We start from the raw sequence: 13,671 nt of genomic DNA on the forward strand, positions 1-13,671 counted from the left end.
TAGTGGAAACTGGAAATATTATAATTCATAATCGATGAACATCATGTCCAACTTTACAAAGAGTAGACAAACACAGTAAACCTGTTCCATGTTCTCTTTTTAGACCTTTGGAAGGTGGTAAAAGTTGAAATGATTACTTGCCTTAATCCAACACATATTTCGTCACTTTCTCAGGGGATTACTCTTATTTACTGCGAGCCATCATGGAAAAATAACTTGATACGGGAACTTACCTTTCGTCCTGTGTTGGGATCCACACATAACATTATCACTTCAGTAACAATGACCAGCCATTCCAACATTAAACCGTTTGGCAGAAACTTCAAGCAGCAATGGACGAATTCATCTCGTTGAGAATGCGATAATAGGTATTGTGATCAGAAGTACTTTGGAAGCCAGGAATAAAATCCGAAAAGAACCTCAGAACAGCAGCTAGATGCTGTGAGTCGTTGGAAGCGAACGCTGCTTCCAGGAACAACGAAGGCCGGACGGTATTAACCTGAAAATTGTACTCAATTTTGTAAGTCCAAAGCTTCACCAAGACAAACAACCAACTATAAACACAGTTTACAATGGGAAAAAATGAGCAAATTGTAAAGTACAATCAACTCCACTAACATACACCGAAAGTACCATCAGGAAAAGGATTTGGCAGAAAAAATTATAATAACAAGTAACAACAACCATCCTCCTTTGAATGACGTGTCCTGCTGATCTTAAAACTTCAAAAAGAAAAACTGAAACCATCTACTTAGCAAATAGAACATCCAAAATATTTTAGGAAAAGACAGCAAGATGCACTTTCTATCAACCTTAAACACAGTCGGGGAAATGGACTGGGAAATAAAGCCATATATTCTCACTCTTTTTTAGCTTTTCTAATGCTTCCAAATAGGGAGAGTTTTATGTATTTAACTCCATGTTACCAAACACATACCATCTATCAAAAGATTCTAAACAGATTCACAGCAAGAGCTTGATAAAAATAATGGAAGACAAAACCAGCTATTAAGAAACATTTATGTCATGTAAAAAAAAAAAAAACATGAAATAGTAATTTGTTTTCTCATTATTTTATAATGAGACTGAAAAAATAGGTAATACCTTATACTTCCGTGCATAACGTAAAGCTTCAAGATAATAACCATCTTGCACTAAAAACAATACATAGTCATGATGTAAAGAAAGCTGCCTTAGCATATCCAGACCCAACTTCCTTGTTTGGATATTCTGACGACCAGACTCCAGGAGTTGCAATGCAACTTCTTTAGAAGGTTCAACAATCTGTGACAAAACAACTCTCTCTGTTAACATCAAATCCCACATAAACATTGCATAGACAACCTTTCAACCACACACTCATAGATGGAAGCAATGCCAAGACCTTGTTTATGACATAAAGTCCAAGCTCTGCATATCGCTCGTAGCGGGCTAGCAGTTGTATGGTTAAAACATAAAGATTTGGATGCACTTTAACCTTTTCTGAATTAGCACTGCAAAATTAGATACAGATAAGAATTCATGGGACAAGAATAGAAAAATAAAGAGTGACTACATTATAACAAGTGTATGCAAGTGTTTAAATGTTTAGTAATATCGTCATATTATCACTTTTAGGCTTGATTTTATTTTCAGTCTGGTCCAGAAAAGTATCACGAGCCTTTTTACAATAAATTATACACTTTTGTACCATCTGAGTCACAAACTAGACCATTGATGGGAGTTCTAATCATGCTTATTACACACATTTGTACAATTTGGGCATGGATGAGGCTATCATAATGCAGGGAGTGGCTCTCACAACTAGCTATCACAGAGCAGCATCAGCCCTTTAGTAATGATCAACTAATTCCGCGTAAAAAATGAGCTCCTCCAGCACATATTGACCAGATTGATGACTGGAGAATGATCTATAATCTTTAAGTAAAAATAAAGAGCTTAGACTGAAAAACTAGAACCATCATGGTTTGCTTTTACAGCCTTGAATCAACTTCCAAGTTCAGTAATACAGCATACCTGTGAAGGAACTCAATAATGATGGCAACCAAGTAGGAAGGGTCTCCCACCATCTCCTCCTCAATTGGAGCAAAGATAAAGCTGTACATCTGATCGGGTGAAATTGCTGGTGAAGTAAGTTGAGCCTCCTGCTGCTCAGGTGCATTCGCATTCAATGCATTGTTACTCGGTCCAAGAAGTTGATGTTGTAAAGATGTCGGCTGAACATCAGTACTAGAAGTTTCTGCACCCATTAAATTTTCTCCATCCACTTTACCATAAAAAAAGTGAATATCACTTGAATTGGTCTTTTGTGGTTCAGAGATGGCATTGTCCTCAGAGTCTGAACTCAACAAAGTTGAAGATCTATTAAAGAGCTCACTGTCCACACCAGCAGCAAATTCATGCTGAACAGACTTCTCAAGTGCACCTACTCTACTTGCAGTTACCTCAGCCACAGCACTAGGACTACTCACATGTGGGACAGTAGAAGGTGATGTCTTCTCAGATTTTATTCCCTTGAGATAGCTACCTGTTTTGATAGAGTGGGAATAATTGGTAACCAAAATATCCATTGCCCTGGCAACCATGGGCACAGGTCTGTGTTCTAGAATAATTGTGCGTACTATTGCCAAGCACAATTGTTTAGCCTGAAACAGCAGAAGTGAACTAGAATGACCATTTGCTAATTCATCAAGCAATTTCACATAAAGAAGAACAAGGGTCAAAAAGCATTAGGATATTTTTATAACTCAAGACAATGACATATTTCATATTTCATTACTTCATTGATGATCACTACATTTTATTTGGGCAATTGGCTTTATTTCTGATGATAGATATGTGTTTGTAGTTATGGAAGAAGGAATGGACTACTTGTACTTGCTGTACGTATTCCCCATAAACAACCAGGTAAATACTGAGCATACCTAAACTGCACAAAGAGTACTACCTTATTGGCTTCCAACTTTCGTCGCTGCAAAAATTCCAGTACTGATGGCATTTCTGAGCTACTAGCAGCAATTGCCTGCAAGGAAAAAGAAGAATAGACATTCATTGCAAGAAGAATATCTTAATATTGATAAATGATATTTAAAAATAAAAATAAAAAGAAAGAAGGAAAGAAAGAAAAAAGAAAAGAAAAGAAAGGAAAATAGAACTTGCCTCCAAATCTAAATGAATCTTCCACAGACACTTGCTAGCAACGTCACATATAAGGTCTGGAACAAGAAAAATCCATTCATCTCCATAGGTGATAGTTTCATTTCCACTTACAACATTAGCCTCTGAACTTTCGATATCTTCCCTACCAGATCGAGAAGCAGAAGAATTAAATCTGCGGAGACCCCTCAACAATAGAGGAAGTGGGGCAGATATGGGTGCCCGAGAATCTGCAAATATGTCATACAGTATAATGACCTTCGCATCAACTTGGTGAACAAGCAGCACATTATCAACCACACTCACAGCAATCCGGCTTGAATAAATAGGCAAAGAACCCTGTAGATAATCAACATCAATTTGTAAATAGTCAACAGTAAGACTGATGTCAAATTACAAAATCATTTGTGGTCCAGAAGACAGATAAATGTGTAATCCAAAATAACAGAAAACAACAATTTGTCCTTCAAGCTAGAGACTTAATGGGCAGGCAGCATATTCTGGGATGAGAAATTGATTAAAAACAAAGAAATTTCAACTTATATTTAAGTAGAGGTAATTTCCTCAAAAGTGGAAGTAGTTATTGTCCATTTAATTTCACTTTACTGGGAGCAGGTTGGAATTTATTCTTGAGATTCCAATCACGTCTATTCCTTTTATACAATACACTCCTGTATATCCACCTCTATCCTTCAGGAACTGGAAAAAGCTTTTCTGTATCTCGGCCACCAGCGGATTTTTTAAGTGAATCAAAGCATTGGAAAAGAAAGAATTTGATGCAAAAACTTACCTGTTGTACAACAGCATCACGGTAAAACCTATATGAGTGGAGGAGCATTGCAACCCTATCAACTTGCAAGCAGTATATTCTACCATATCTGTGAACAGTGCCAAAATAATTAAATGCTTGTGAACAATTTAAATATATATATATATACTGTGGAACGTCACCAAGTCAGGGCCCTTGAGACCAACCCTTGGAGAGTAAACCCCGGATACATGACCTCACCCATGCCAACAGTGTATCAAGTAATGCGTGGAAAATCCTAGTGCGGAATTGAGCCCAGGATGTCTGAGTCTACAGTTCATCTCAAGCCCGCCCATAGACCACTAGGTTGCACCTTAATGACTAACAAATTAGATATATTTGCAAGAGAAACAAAACAACTGGAACCTACACCGTAATAATATAGATATCTTCAGCAGCGAGGACAGGCTTACTGTTAGCCTCAGGTTTAGCCATCGCCATCTCGAATCTTGGCAAACGAATAATCCCCGCAGATGAGAGCTAAGTAGAAGAAATTGTAACCATATCAGATGATAGAAGATTCAGGTAAAAGAAGTTGGTCGACCAAATGTTCATTGATTAAGATTTGCATGCATATGGTTGCACCATTTTTATTTAAATATGCAAGTGGTCTTACCATTATCGTATTTTGCTTTATAGAAGTATGATTTACAAGTATAACACAGCTACTTGGAAAAAATAGAAGGAAAAAAGAGAGCTGCCCATACAGGCATCCATCTTAAGGTAGTGAATGAAGATGAAATGCCAAACTTTGAACTAACATCACAATACCAGATGAGAATGATAACCTACATGTTGCACATTGAAATGATCATATGCATTGCTTTGAAGGAGACATGTCTATAGAGGATGATTCAAGGATTCCCCAACTAATCTCAGTTTTGGAGCAGAATAAGAGTAAGATATTTTGGATAGACAGTTTAAGATCCTATGGAAATGAAATAATGAAGAGTTCTTCTTCAACTCCTGCTTCTAAAGTCTAAACAAAACCATAAAGTCAGTTTCACAACCATATCTAAACTGCATATATCAGAGCGACTGGAGGTTTTTGAAACCAGTTCCCTAGTCCATTTTTCCAATACACCAATCCAGCCTATCAAATGAAACATACATTGGCAAGAACCAAAGGCGTTGTAAGCTAAAATTGGCAAAGGTAACACATACCTGAAATCCATTGAAGGTCTTGCACTGCATTCCAGAAGCAAGAAGAACCAAGCGACTTTCATGCGTGTAAGCATACCAGCAGACATTCAATTTCCTTGTCTCCACCAAATGAAGTGATTTTGATTCAGAATTGTATGCAAACAAGTCCAGCCCACTGTAATATTACTCCACTCAGTAAGACAAAAATAAAAAAAAAAAAAATCCAAATTTAGTTGAAAAATAAATGCTACCCCCCCCCCCCCCCCCCCCAAAAAAAACAACAACAAAAACAAAAAAATAAATGAAAATAAAAATGCAGGAATATAAACAGAGGGTGGGCAAGGTGGAGAGGGAGAGAAACCATGCAGTAATGTCAATCAGTATCAAATTCATAATGATAACAATGATATTTAATCAGTGCAAAGTAATGCCTTCATTCTTTACTATTCACATGAAGCATATGGAAACTTCCCTGACCTGGTCTTTACAAATACAATATCACATAATGGACAATCCGTCCAAAAAAAACCCAGAATACTCTCTGACTCTGATCTGCAGCTCTGGCTAAAAGTTTCCCCAGTTTCTCTATGCCAAAACTGTATCTCGCGATTAGACCGTTGGATTGCAATAAGCTTTGCGTCTAAAGAATACCGGATAGATAAGATGGGGCCCTCACTTATCGTATCAGAGGTAGGGGCAACAAGAGGAGAAAATGGCATAGTTTTCCATGAGAAGACCTATTATAAAAAGAGAAATGGTGAGAAAAATCAAATAAGACACTATATCCTTTGAATAGGAGCACAAAATTAAAATCTGATGGAATTGTTTTAATGTGATTCAAAAAAGGCCAAATCTTTCAAATGCAAGTACAGGAGCACTTCGTTTGAGTTCTTCTTATTACCTGATCAAGTGTTGGGGAGAGTAGTAACTTATTTCCATCGTCATAGAATAACCCCCTTGATCCAGAAATTTCGCATTGTAGGGGTGGATATTGGATATAAACATGTGACAGGCCACCAGGTCCACTCAAACCAACACTAGACTGTGAACTTGATGCTTTCCCAGACATCTCCCCTGGCCACCTTTTGACCTTGAGAAGATGGCAAATTATGGCAAGTACTGGAGCGAACAATCTTTAACTAACTAAATTTATACTCTCAAAGTATACTGTAAGGAATAGAAAAGACCACATCACTGGAACATCATAATAAGAGATGCGAAGGAGCATAACGCTTTAGAGAAAACAATAATACATTATATTTTGTAATTGATGAATGAAACACTTCCTTACTGCATGCTTCCAACCACTGCCTCCAATGGTTACACATGGTGCTGGCGGCATTCAATATACATCGCAATATAGTGACGAGAACAGATTACAAAGTTAAACCTTTCCCTGCAGCTATTCAGGTAGGGAAAAAAGATTTAAAGTCAATTTCTCCACAAGAAAAGCGCAGGAAGCCCCTTTTTACTCATGTTACGATTTTTTTCTTTCTTTCAACATAAAGTTACAATATCGTTTTCTGACTATGACCCTTTAGTGTAAGAGATTCTTTCAAACACATCAACATCGTGCTCAACTTCTGGCACCTTAGCCACAGCACAGCTTCCATAGTCTTTAGTCTATCAATAAGAAATATCTTGCACTAATACATCAAGCAGATTCCAAACACTTAAATAAAGCAGCTCTTGGTAAATAGAGTTTCTCAAATTCAAAAAACAAAAAAAAAAGCACAAAAAATATTAGAGATTCTTCTTGTTAGTTGAATGTTTCCTTTTGTATACTTCCATAGTAGTTGGGTTATATCCCTGCTCTTCAATAAAATGCATTAATTACAGAAAACATGCTGTGAACTTTTTTATATGTTAGTTTAACAAAGATTTTACTGATATTCTTTTTTCATGCAGGGAAATACTAATCGTTTGTGCCGTCTCGCGTCATCTGTTTGTCATAATAGCGTATACATAAAAAATTTCGACATGGCAGCTTATGTGAGTGCGACATTCATTCTACTTCCACATTTGCTACAATATATTTTCTACACAAACATTAAATGTCGTATCTGCGGGACTTTTATCTTATATAAACATGAATAAAGAAAAGCAAGGAATGCTCAAAATGCACTAATCATGCTTCGTAAACAAATTATTTTTCAGGGACAGACTACCAATGACATTTGCATGTGAATGTTATCTCGTTAGACATTTTAGAGCACTTCTTGAATCTCAACAACAGTTGGCAGAAATCTTAAACGGAATTCGCTAAACATAGTAATAAAACACTAACTAAAAGCATAATCTACACAGAATTTCCCATGCTTTGCCCTGCTGCGGAAGTAATCGTCGATGAGAAATTATTTCGAGTATGATTTGTGAAAGGCAGAAAAATACCTCGCGAATTGACGTTGGGGTTTCCGGAGTCGGTACGGACACGCAGGTCACAAAGCGAGCGTAATCACCGTTTTGCTCACGATTTTTTCTTTTATTTTTTCCTTCTTATATATTATATTTTTCTTTCCTGGGAAGAGGTACCTATTACCTAACAGTCTTCTTGCTTGCTGCAGGCACGCAAATGGTTCGAGCTGGACGAACTGCCATTCTCGCTCTTAGTGCGTGGGCCCATTTTGCCTCGACAGGCCTACATTGATTCCGGTCCATTGCTCGTAATTTCTTACAACGGAACGACCATTCTAGTTGAGCCTTTTCTGTTTAGGCCCAGGTTTGGTCTTCACTACCAGCTCAGCAGCCAAGACGGCCCAAGAGGTCAAAACCATTTCTATAAAGAGAAATGATATATACAAGCCTCAAATACATAAATCTCGTGTAATTCTTTTATAAACATTTAAATCTCACACTAACAAAGTGTGAAAAATTCAAATTTTCTTGGTGAAACCCACTTTTTATAAAAGTTGTATACATTTTAGACTTATACCTAATATTACTCTTCTATAAATAAACTTAATTTATCATGTCTACTCATATTTGTCGATGTAGTATATTTTTAGTAACTGTCCATTCAAATAGTAGACAAATAAAACCACTTAGATTGTGAGCAACGAGGCAAGCGAGCTAGCTGTCAATTAATAAATGAGAAATGATATTTATAATTTTAGAATGTATAAACCTCACTTCATTTAAAAAATATTGTATTACATACGTGAAACTGTAAGTAGCATTGCACTTAACAAATAGTTCAACCGTCTTGATTAATTTGACCATTGAATTGGTTTTGAATGCTCATCACGTGAAAGTAAATAAATAAATATATTAATTAAAACTACATGTATTAATTGTTTCTGATCATCCCTTCAATTTGTTGGTCCATGGTTCTTCGTGTGTTGTTGTAACATCACTGCCTTTGTAACTTAAAAGAGATTATAGCTAGGGACCCCCCTCCAACCAACCTCTCTTTCTCATATCATTTGGAATTATGGTTTCTGCATGCTCCAACAACTTACCTCATGATCACCTTTTGTAGTACTAATTTTTAAGCAACACTCTTTTATTATTATTATGGTCAACACCATCCCACCACTAAAAATTCCGAGTAATAGACGGAGAGATCAAGAGAAGTTCTTTCTTAATCAATGGCCTAACATCCATCTCCATCAACGACCAAATCTGCTATTCTGCTTTGCAGCAGTAGACATTTGACTTCCCACATTATTCTAGTTAATATTTATTATGCACTATATATAGGTGAAAGATCTCACTTCATGACACCCTACTACTGACTCCACCTAGACAATGACACGAGACCGAATTTAATGTGTTCAAGTAGCCCCCCACCCCCAAAAAGAAAAAACGTTTTTATAATTTAAGTAGTCAATTATTTATTGTTTTCTTTATGGCTCAATAAATAAATTTTCATTTTACATTTAACAAATGAATAAGAATATAAAAAACCCAACCAATATATTCCTTAAACCTTGACATGTTTATTTATTTCTCAAATTGAATAATTTATTTGGTTAAATTAATATTTTTGTTGTTATATAAATTATGTTACATGTAATTATTTTTATATATTTTTTATACATTTTATTCATGCGATTGGTCAAATAAATTATTTTATATTTAAAAAAATAACACAACTAATTATATTAATAGAGTATTAAAAGAGAACGTAAAAGTAATTTTACATAAAATTTTTGTTTAGATATGTAGTGAGTTTTGCATACCGAAATTATAAATTTATAAATAAAAATAAATTTTTAACAAATTATTTACAATAAATAAATTATTTATAAAACTAATAGATTTATTTTGATAAAAAATAATTATTTTAATAAATAAATAATTAATAACAGATAAATAATTTTAATAAACCCTTACTGTCTCATGCTTTGGTAACAACAAAAGTCGACGTCATTCCAATTGAATGCCCCTAAGTCCAATCTCATCAATGAAAATTGAAAAGTGGCTCTTGCTTGTAAGTTAGTACGAAAGAAATATCATATTTCCCCTGCTCTTTTTTTCTTTTCTTTTTTTATTTTTAAATTTATTTTTATTCTATACCCACTACTTACGAGTTACATGTATTTGAGTTGGAAGGCTACTCTTGTGTCTTGTGTTTGGACGTCGAGCATATCACAATATTTTTAATATATTTTAATATTATTATTTATTTATTTATTACTATTCATTACTATTTATTATTATTATTTAATATTTTATTATTATTTTTTACTTATTTTTTTATTATTATAAATAACATATATCAACACTTTCTCAATACTTAAACCAACCTATATATTAAATACATCCAGATTGTCATGTCCTCAATATATAGATCTACTTATAAATAGACAAATTTTTAAACGGACGCTTTTATCAGATTCCGACAATATAAACAACAGCGTATAGATCGATATGCATCGCAACCGAACCGACAATTGCACAGATTAAAAATCCGATAAAAAAAATATCTACACCTACTGCCTTTTCTCTAACCTTCTCCTTTTGATAATGATAAGGTAAGCGTGATTCCAACCTCTTCGATACGAGGTCTTGTAATCCTTTGTCTTATTCAACGTACGGTCTTGTGTCTGCGCTATCATGTGTACCTGCTAAGAGAAAATATCCAAGACAGGAGGAATCATTTACAAAAGCCCTCTAATTTTCGAAAAATTTTATACATCACATTTATATATATTTTATTCTCCTTATTAGTTAAGAAGTAACATATTTATTATTATTTTTATATAATATTTTATTATTATTTAATAATAAATATATCACATATTATATAATAAAATAAAAATATAAAATATAGCATTACTATTAATTTTCTCGATAAGAGAGTAGATAGATTGAATTTCCTATATACGACAAAGAACTCTAGAAGGTATTGCTATTCGGCGTCGTTTGCTAGCGTGGGACTTTCTTCGTCGTAATAATAAAAGTTAAATTGCTGACACGGGCGCACCACATCTGATCATACGATGGGTACCAAACACGGACTGCCAGCTCCCTTCTATCATACGAACCAAGAATCTACGTGGTTTCGGAATATTACCTTATTAATTAGAATGGGCACTGAAAAACAAAAATAATAAAAAGGGACTTAACTTGAGTCCTTTCATGTTATATATTAACGTGGAAGAGGATATAGAATATATATAGGGGCTGCTACAGCCACGCCGAGAATCCTCACATTTTTTTTAAAACATTTTTTTAATTTCCTAAATCTTTAAAAATAAAAATAAAATCATAAACTTCTTAAAAAATAATTTTTCAATTATTAAAAAATAAAAAAAAAAAATCGGTGAGAACCGTCATATCCACTATTGGTGTGGGTGATATTTTCCATTTATATGTATAATAAATATTTGTGGATATATTTGTTGTAGTGATGATTTTGATAATTAGTAATGTTAAATATAAGTTTTAAATATGTAAGTTTCGTATAAATTTTTTATAAAAATATAATTTTTTAATATTTTTTATTAATAAATCTATCTTTTAATAGAAAATCTACACAATACATACGCTGCACATTACACATAATTTAAATTTAAATTTTTATTAAATATATAATGTACAGATAATAAATAAAATAATTATTTTAATTTAACAAGATTACAAACATTCTCTCGTTAGCGGTAATTGGTTTGGATTAATGAAAGGAAATGCTGACGAGTCAACCAATCATGGTATCTTGAATTATCTTCTCCGCTTATTATTAAGCCGAGTTGACTATAATTAACTTTTCTTTCAAATATATTATTTTTAAAATCTTGCGATAGGAATTGGAGTCATGAATATGCTTCTGGTCATTCTGTTGTGATGATCGAAAAAACTTCAATCATCATACATCACGTCAAGGTTAGCTCAATAGCGTTTGATTGACGTGATGGAAAATATCCAAGCTTTTTGGAGTCGTGTAAAAGGAATTATTTAGTTTTTTCTTTTCTATTTTTATTGAATTACACATTATATGCGTAGCAATGAAGGTATAATTTTCAAAAAGCCCTGCATATGTATTTTCTTTTTAAATACTTATACTAAAAAAGAATAACTTTTTTTTTTTTTTTAATGAGATTACCGTCTCAAATACATCGTTTATTTTGTTTGATTAGCATAGTACTATTCTTTGGTGTTACATGATTTATTAAAAAATAAAAATATATTTAAAATAAATGGCATCTAAATATATAAAACAATAAAGATTAAATTTTTTATTTTTATTTTTTTAATAAGTTACGTGACATCACGAATGTTGCAATGTTAATGGGACAAAATAAACTATATAACTTTCTTTTATAATTTTGTATAATTGATCTATTTTTTTAATAAAAAAATTTAAGAAAAATTATCTATTTAAAACTCGTATAACTGATTGTGTTAAAAGTAATTTTGGTATGTAAGTTTTCAAATTTACGATTGAAAGTATTTCACTTTTTATAAAATTAAAAAAATTAAATTCTATTCATCATTCTACACATTTTATATTATATTTTTTTTCTTTTATTAAATATATGATATATGGATGATGAATAGAAAAATTTAATTAATTTAATTTTTTTATAAATATAATATGTGATGTATAAGGACGATGAATAATAAAGTTTAAAAAAAAAAACTCAATGCTAAAAGTAAATTTTAACTATATATGAGAAGATAATAATATTTAAGGCCTTGTTTTCTATTGTCCTTCTTAATAGTCTATTATTCGTATAAGGGTACAAATAATGCTAAGATTCTTATTTGGATTCGAAAAGTATTTCATTTCATCTTATTATTATATTTTTTAAAATTTTCACGTAAAATATAATAAACAATTCAACTAAATATTAATTTAACTTTTTTAAATTTTAAAATGATAATAATATTAAAAAAATAATATTTTATTTAACTTCACATTTTATCTAAAACTATTTTATCTTTAATCTAAACCAACCTTAAATATAGTTTTAAAATATGTAAAATATTACTTATTTTAAAAATGAGGGAAATTTCTTATTAAAATTTAATTATATCTAATATATTTTTTAAAAAAAATGGCGGACTTCAAATATATTTTTCTATTCCTACATAGCATTATAGGATGGAACCATGATGAAGAGGCTCTACTTGCAGCAATACTGCGAGCGCCACAGGCACCGGTCAGGTCATACTAGGTAGGGGTGAGTATCGGCCGGTCCGGACCGGCAAAACCGACCGGACCGGCACTGTTTGGACCGAACCGAACCGGGCCGAATTGGGACTGGTCCGGTCCGGTCCAATTTTTAAGAGACCGAGAGGATTCGGTCCGGTCCCGGTCCGGGAGCTTTTCACCCCGGACCGGACCGAATAGAAATTAAAAAAAAAAATATTTATATATATTATTTATATAATAGTTGTATATAATTAATTATATAATTATATATGATATAAAAAAAATATTAATAGTCTAATATAGACTATAGTTATAATATGTATTAAATCACTATAACTACATAGAGTATTAGTAATAAGAGTATTACTATTATTTAATATAGTATTACATATAGTATTACTATCATTACATATAGTTATTAGTTATAGTATTAGTACTAGTATAGTTATTAATACTAGTATAGTTATTAGTACTAATAGACTAATAGTATTAGTTATTAGTATTACATATAGTTACATATATAGTTATCACTATAACTATTATTACATATAGTTATTAGTTATATAATTATTACTAATAGACTAATAGTATTAGCATATTACTAATATATATATAATAGTATACTATATATATATATTAAATATATTACAATATAATTACATAAGTATTAAAAAAAATGTCATTAGATAAAAAAAAAAAAAAAAAAAAGGTCAACCTTGGACCGAATGGACCGACCGGACTGAATAGAACCGGACCGAACCGGTCCTGAGGGAGTTCGGTCCGGTCCAGGGTAAGAAAACCCTGGACCGAATAGGTTCGGTCCAGTCCACAAAACCTCCCCGGACCGAACCGGACCGAACTCCCCCCTAATACTAGGACGCAAATGTTCGTGCGGTTGGGTAAGAAATCGTCGTCTTTCCAATACGTGGCAAGCTCCTATTTGCCACATGTAGCACGCACTTCC

At 32.8% G+C, this 13,671-nt stretch overlaps 1 protein-coding gene across 4 annotated transcripts; it reads right to left on the reverse strand.

Moving 5' to 3' along the window:
- LOC122279294 lies at positions 1-7,650 on the reverse strand. 4 transcript variants are annotated; one of them, XM_043089837.1, is made up of 13 exons: positions 7,499-7,650; positions 6,399-6,509; positions 6,009-6,197; positions 5,585-5,844; positions 5,129-5,282; positions 4,335-4,444; positions 3,947-4,034; positions 3,160-3,495; positions 2,948-3,022; positions 2,017-2,645; positions 1,385-1,493; positions 1,105-1,284; positions 1-499 (listed from the first exon to the last, which is right to left on the reverse strand). In XM_043089837.1, exons 2-13 carry the CDS (start codon positions 6,447-6,449, stop codon positions 323-325), a joined length of 2,358 nt encoding a protein of 785 aa, XP_042945771.1. In that variant the 5' UTR covers positions 6,450-6,509; positions 7,499-7,650; the 3' UTR covers positions 1-322. The 4 variants fall into 4 exon arrangements, with proteins under 4 accessions (XP_042945771.1, XP_042945773.1, XP_042945772.1 ...); XM_043089839.1 differs by having other exon boundaries at positions 6,009-6,274; positions 7,499-7,520; XM_043089838.1 differs by lacking the exon at positions 6,399-6,509 and having other exon boundaries at positions 6,009-6,274.
- Positions 7,651-13,671: the final 6,021 nt, after the last annotated feature.

This window comes from Carya illinoinensis, chromosome 10 (genome assembly GCF_018687715.1).
Source record: "Carya illinoinensis cultivar Pawnee chromosome 10, C.illinoinensisPawnee_v1, whole genome shotgun sequence".
In the NCBI taxonomy this organism is placed as follows: Eukaryota; Viridiplantae; Streptophyta; class Magnoliopsida; order Fagales; family Juglandaceae; genus Carya; species Carya illinoinensis.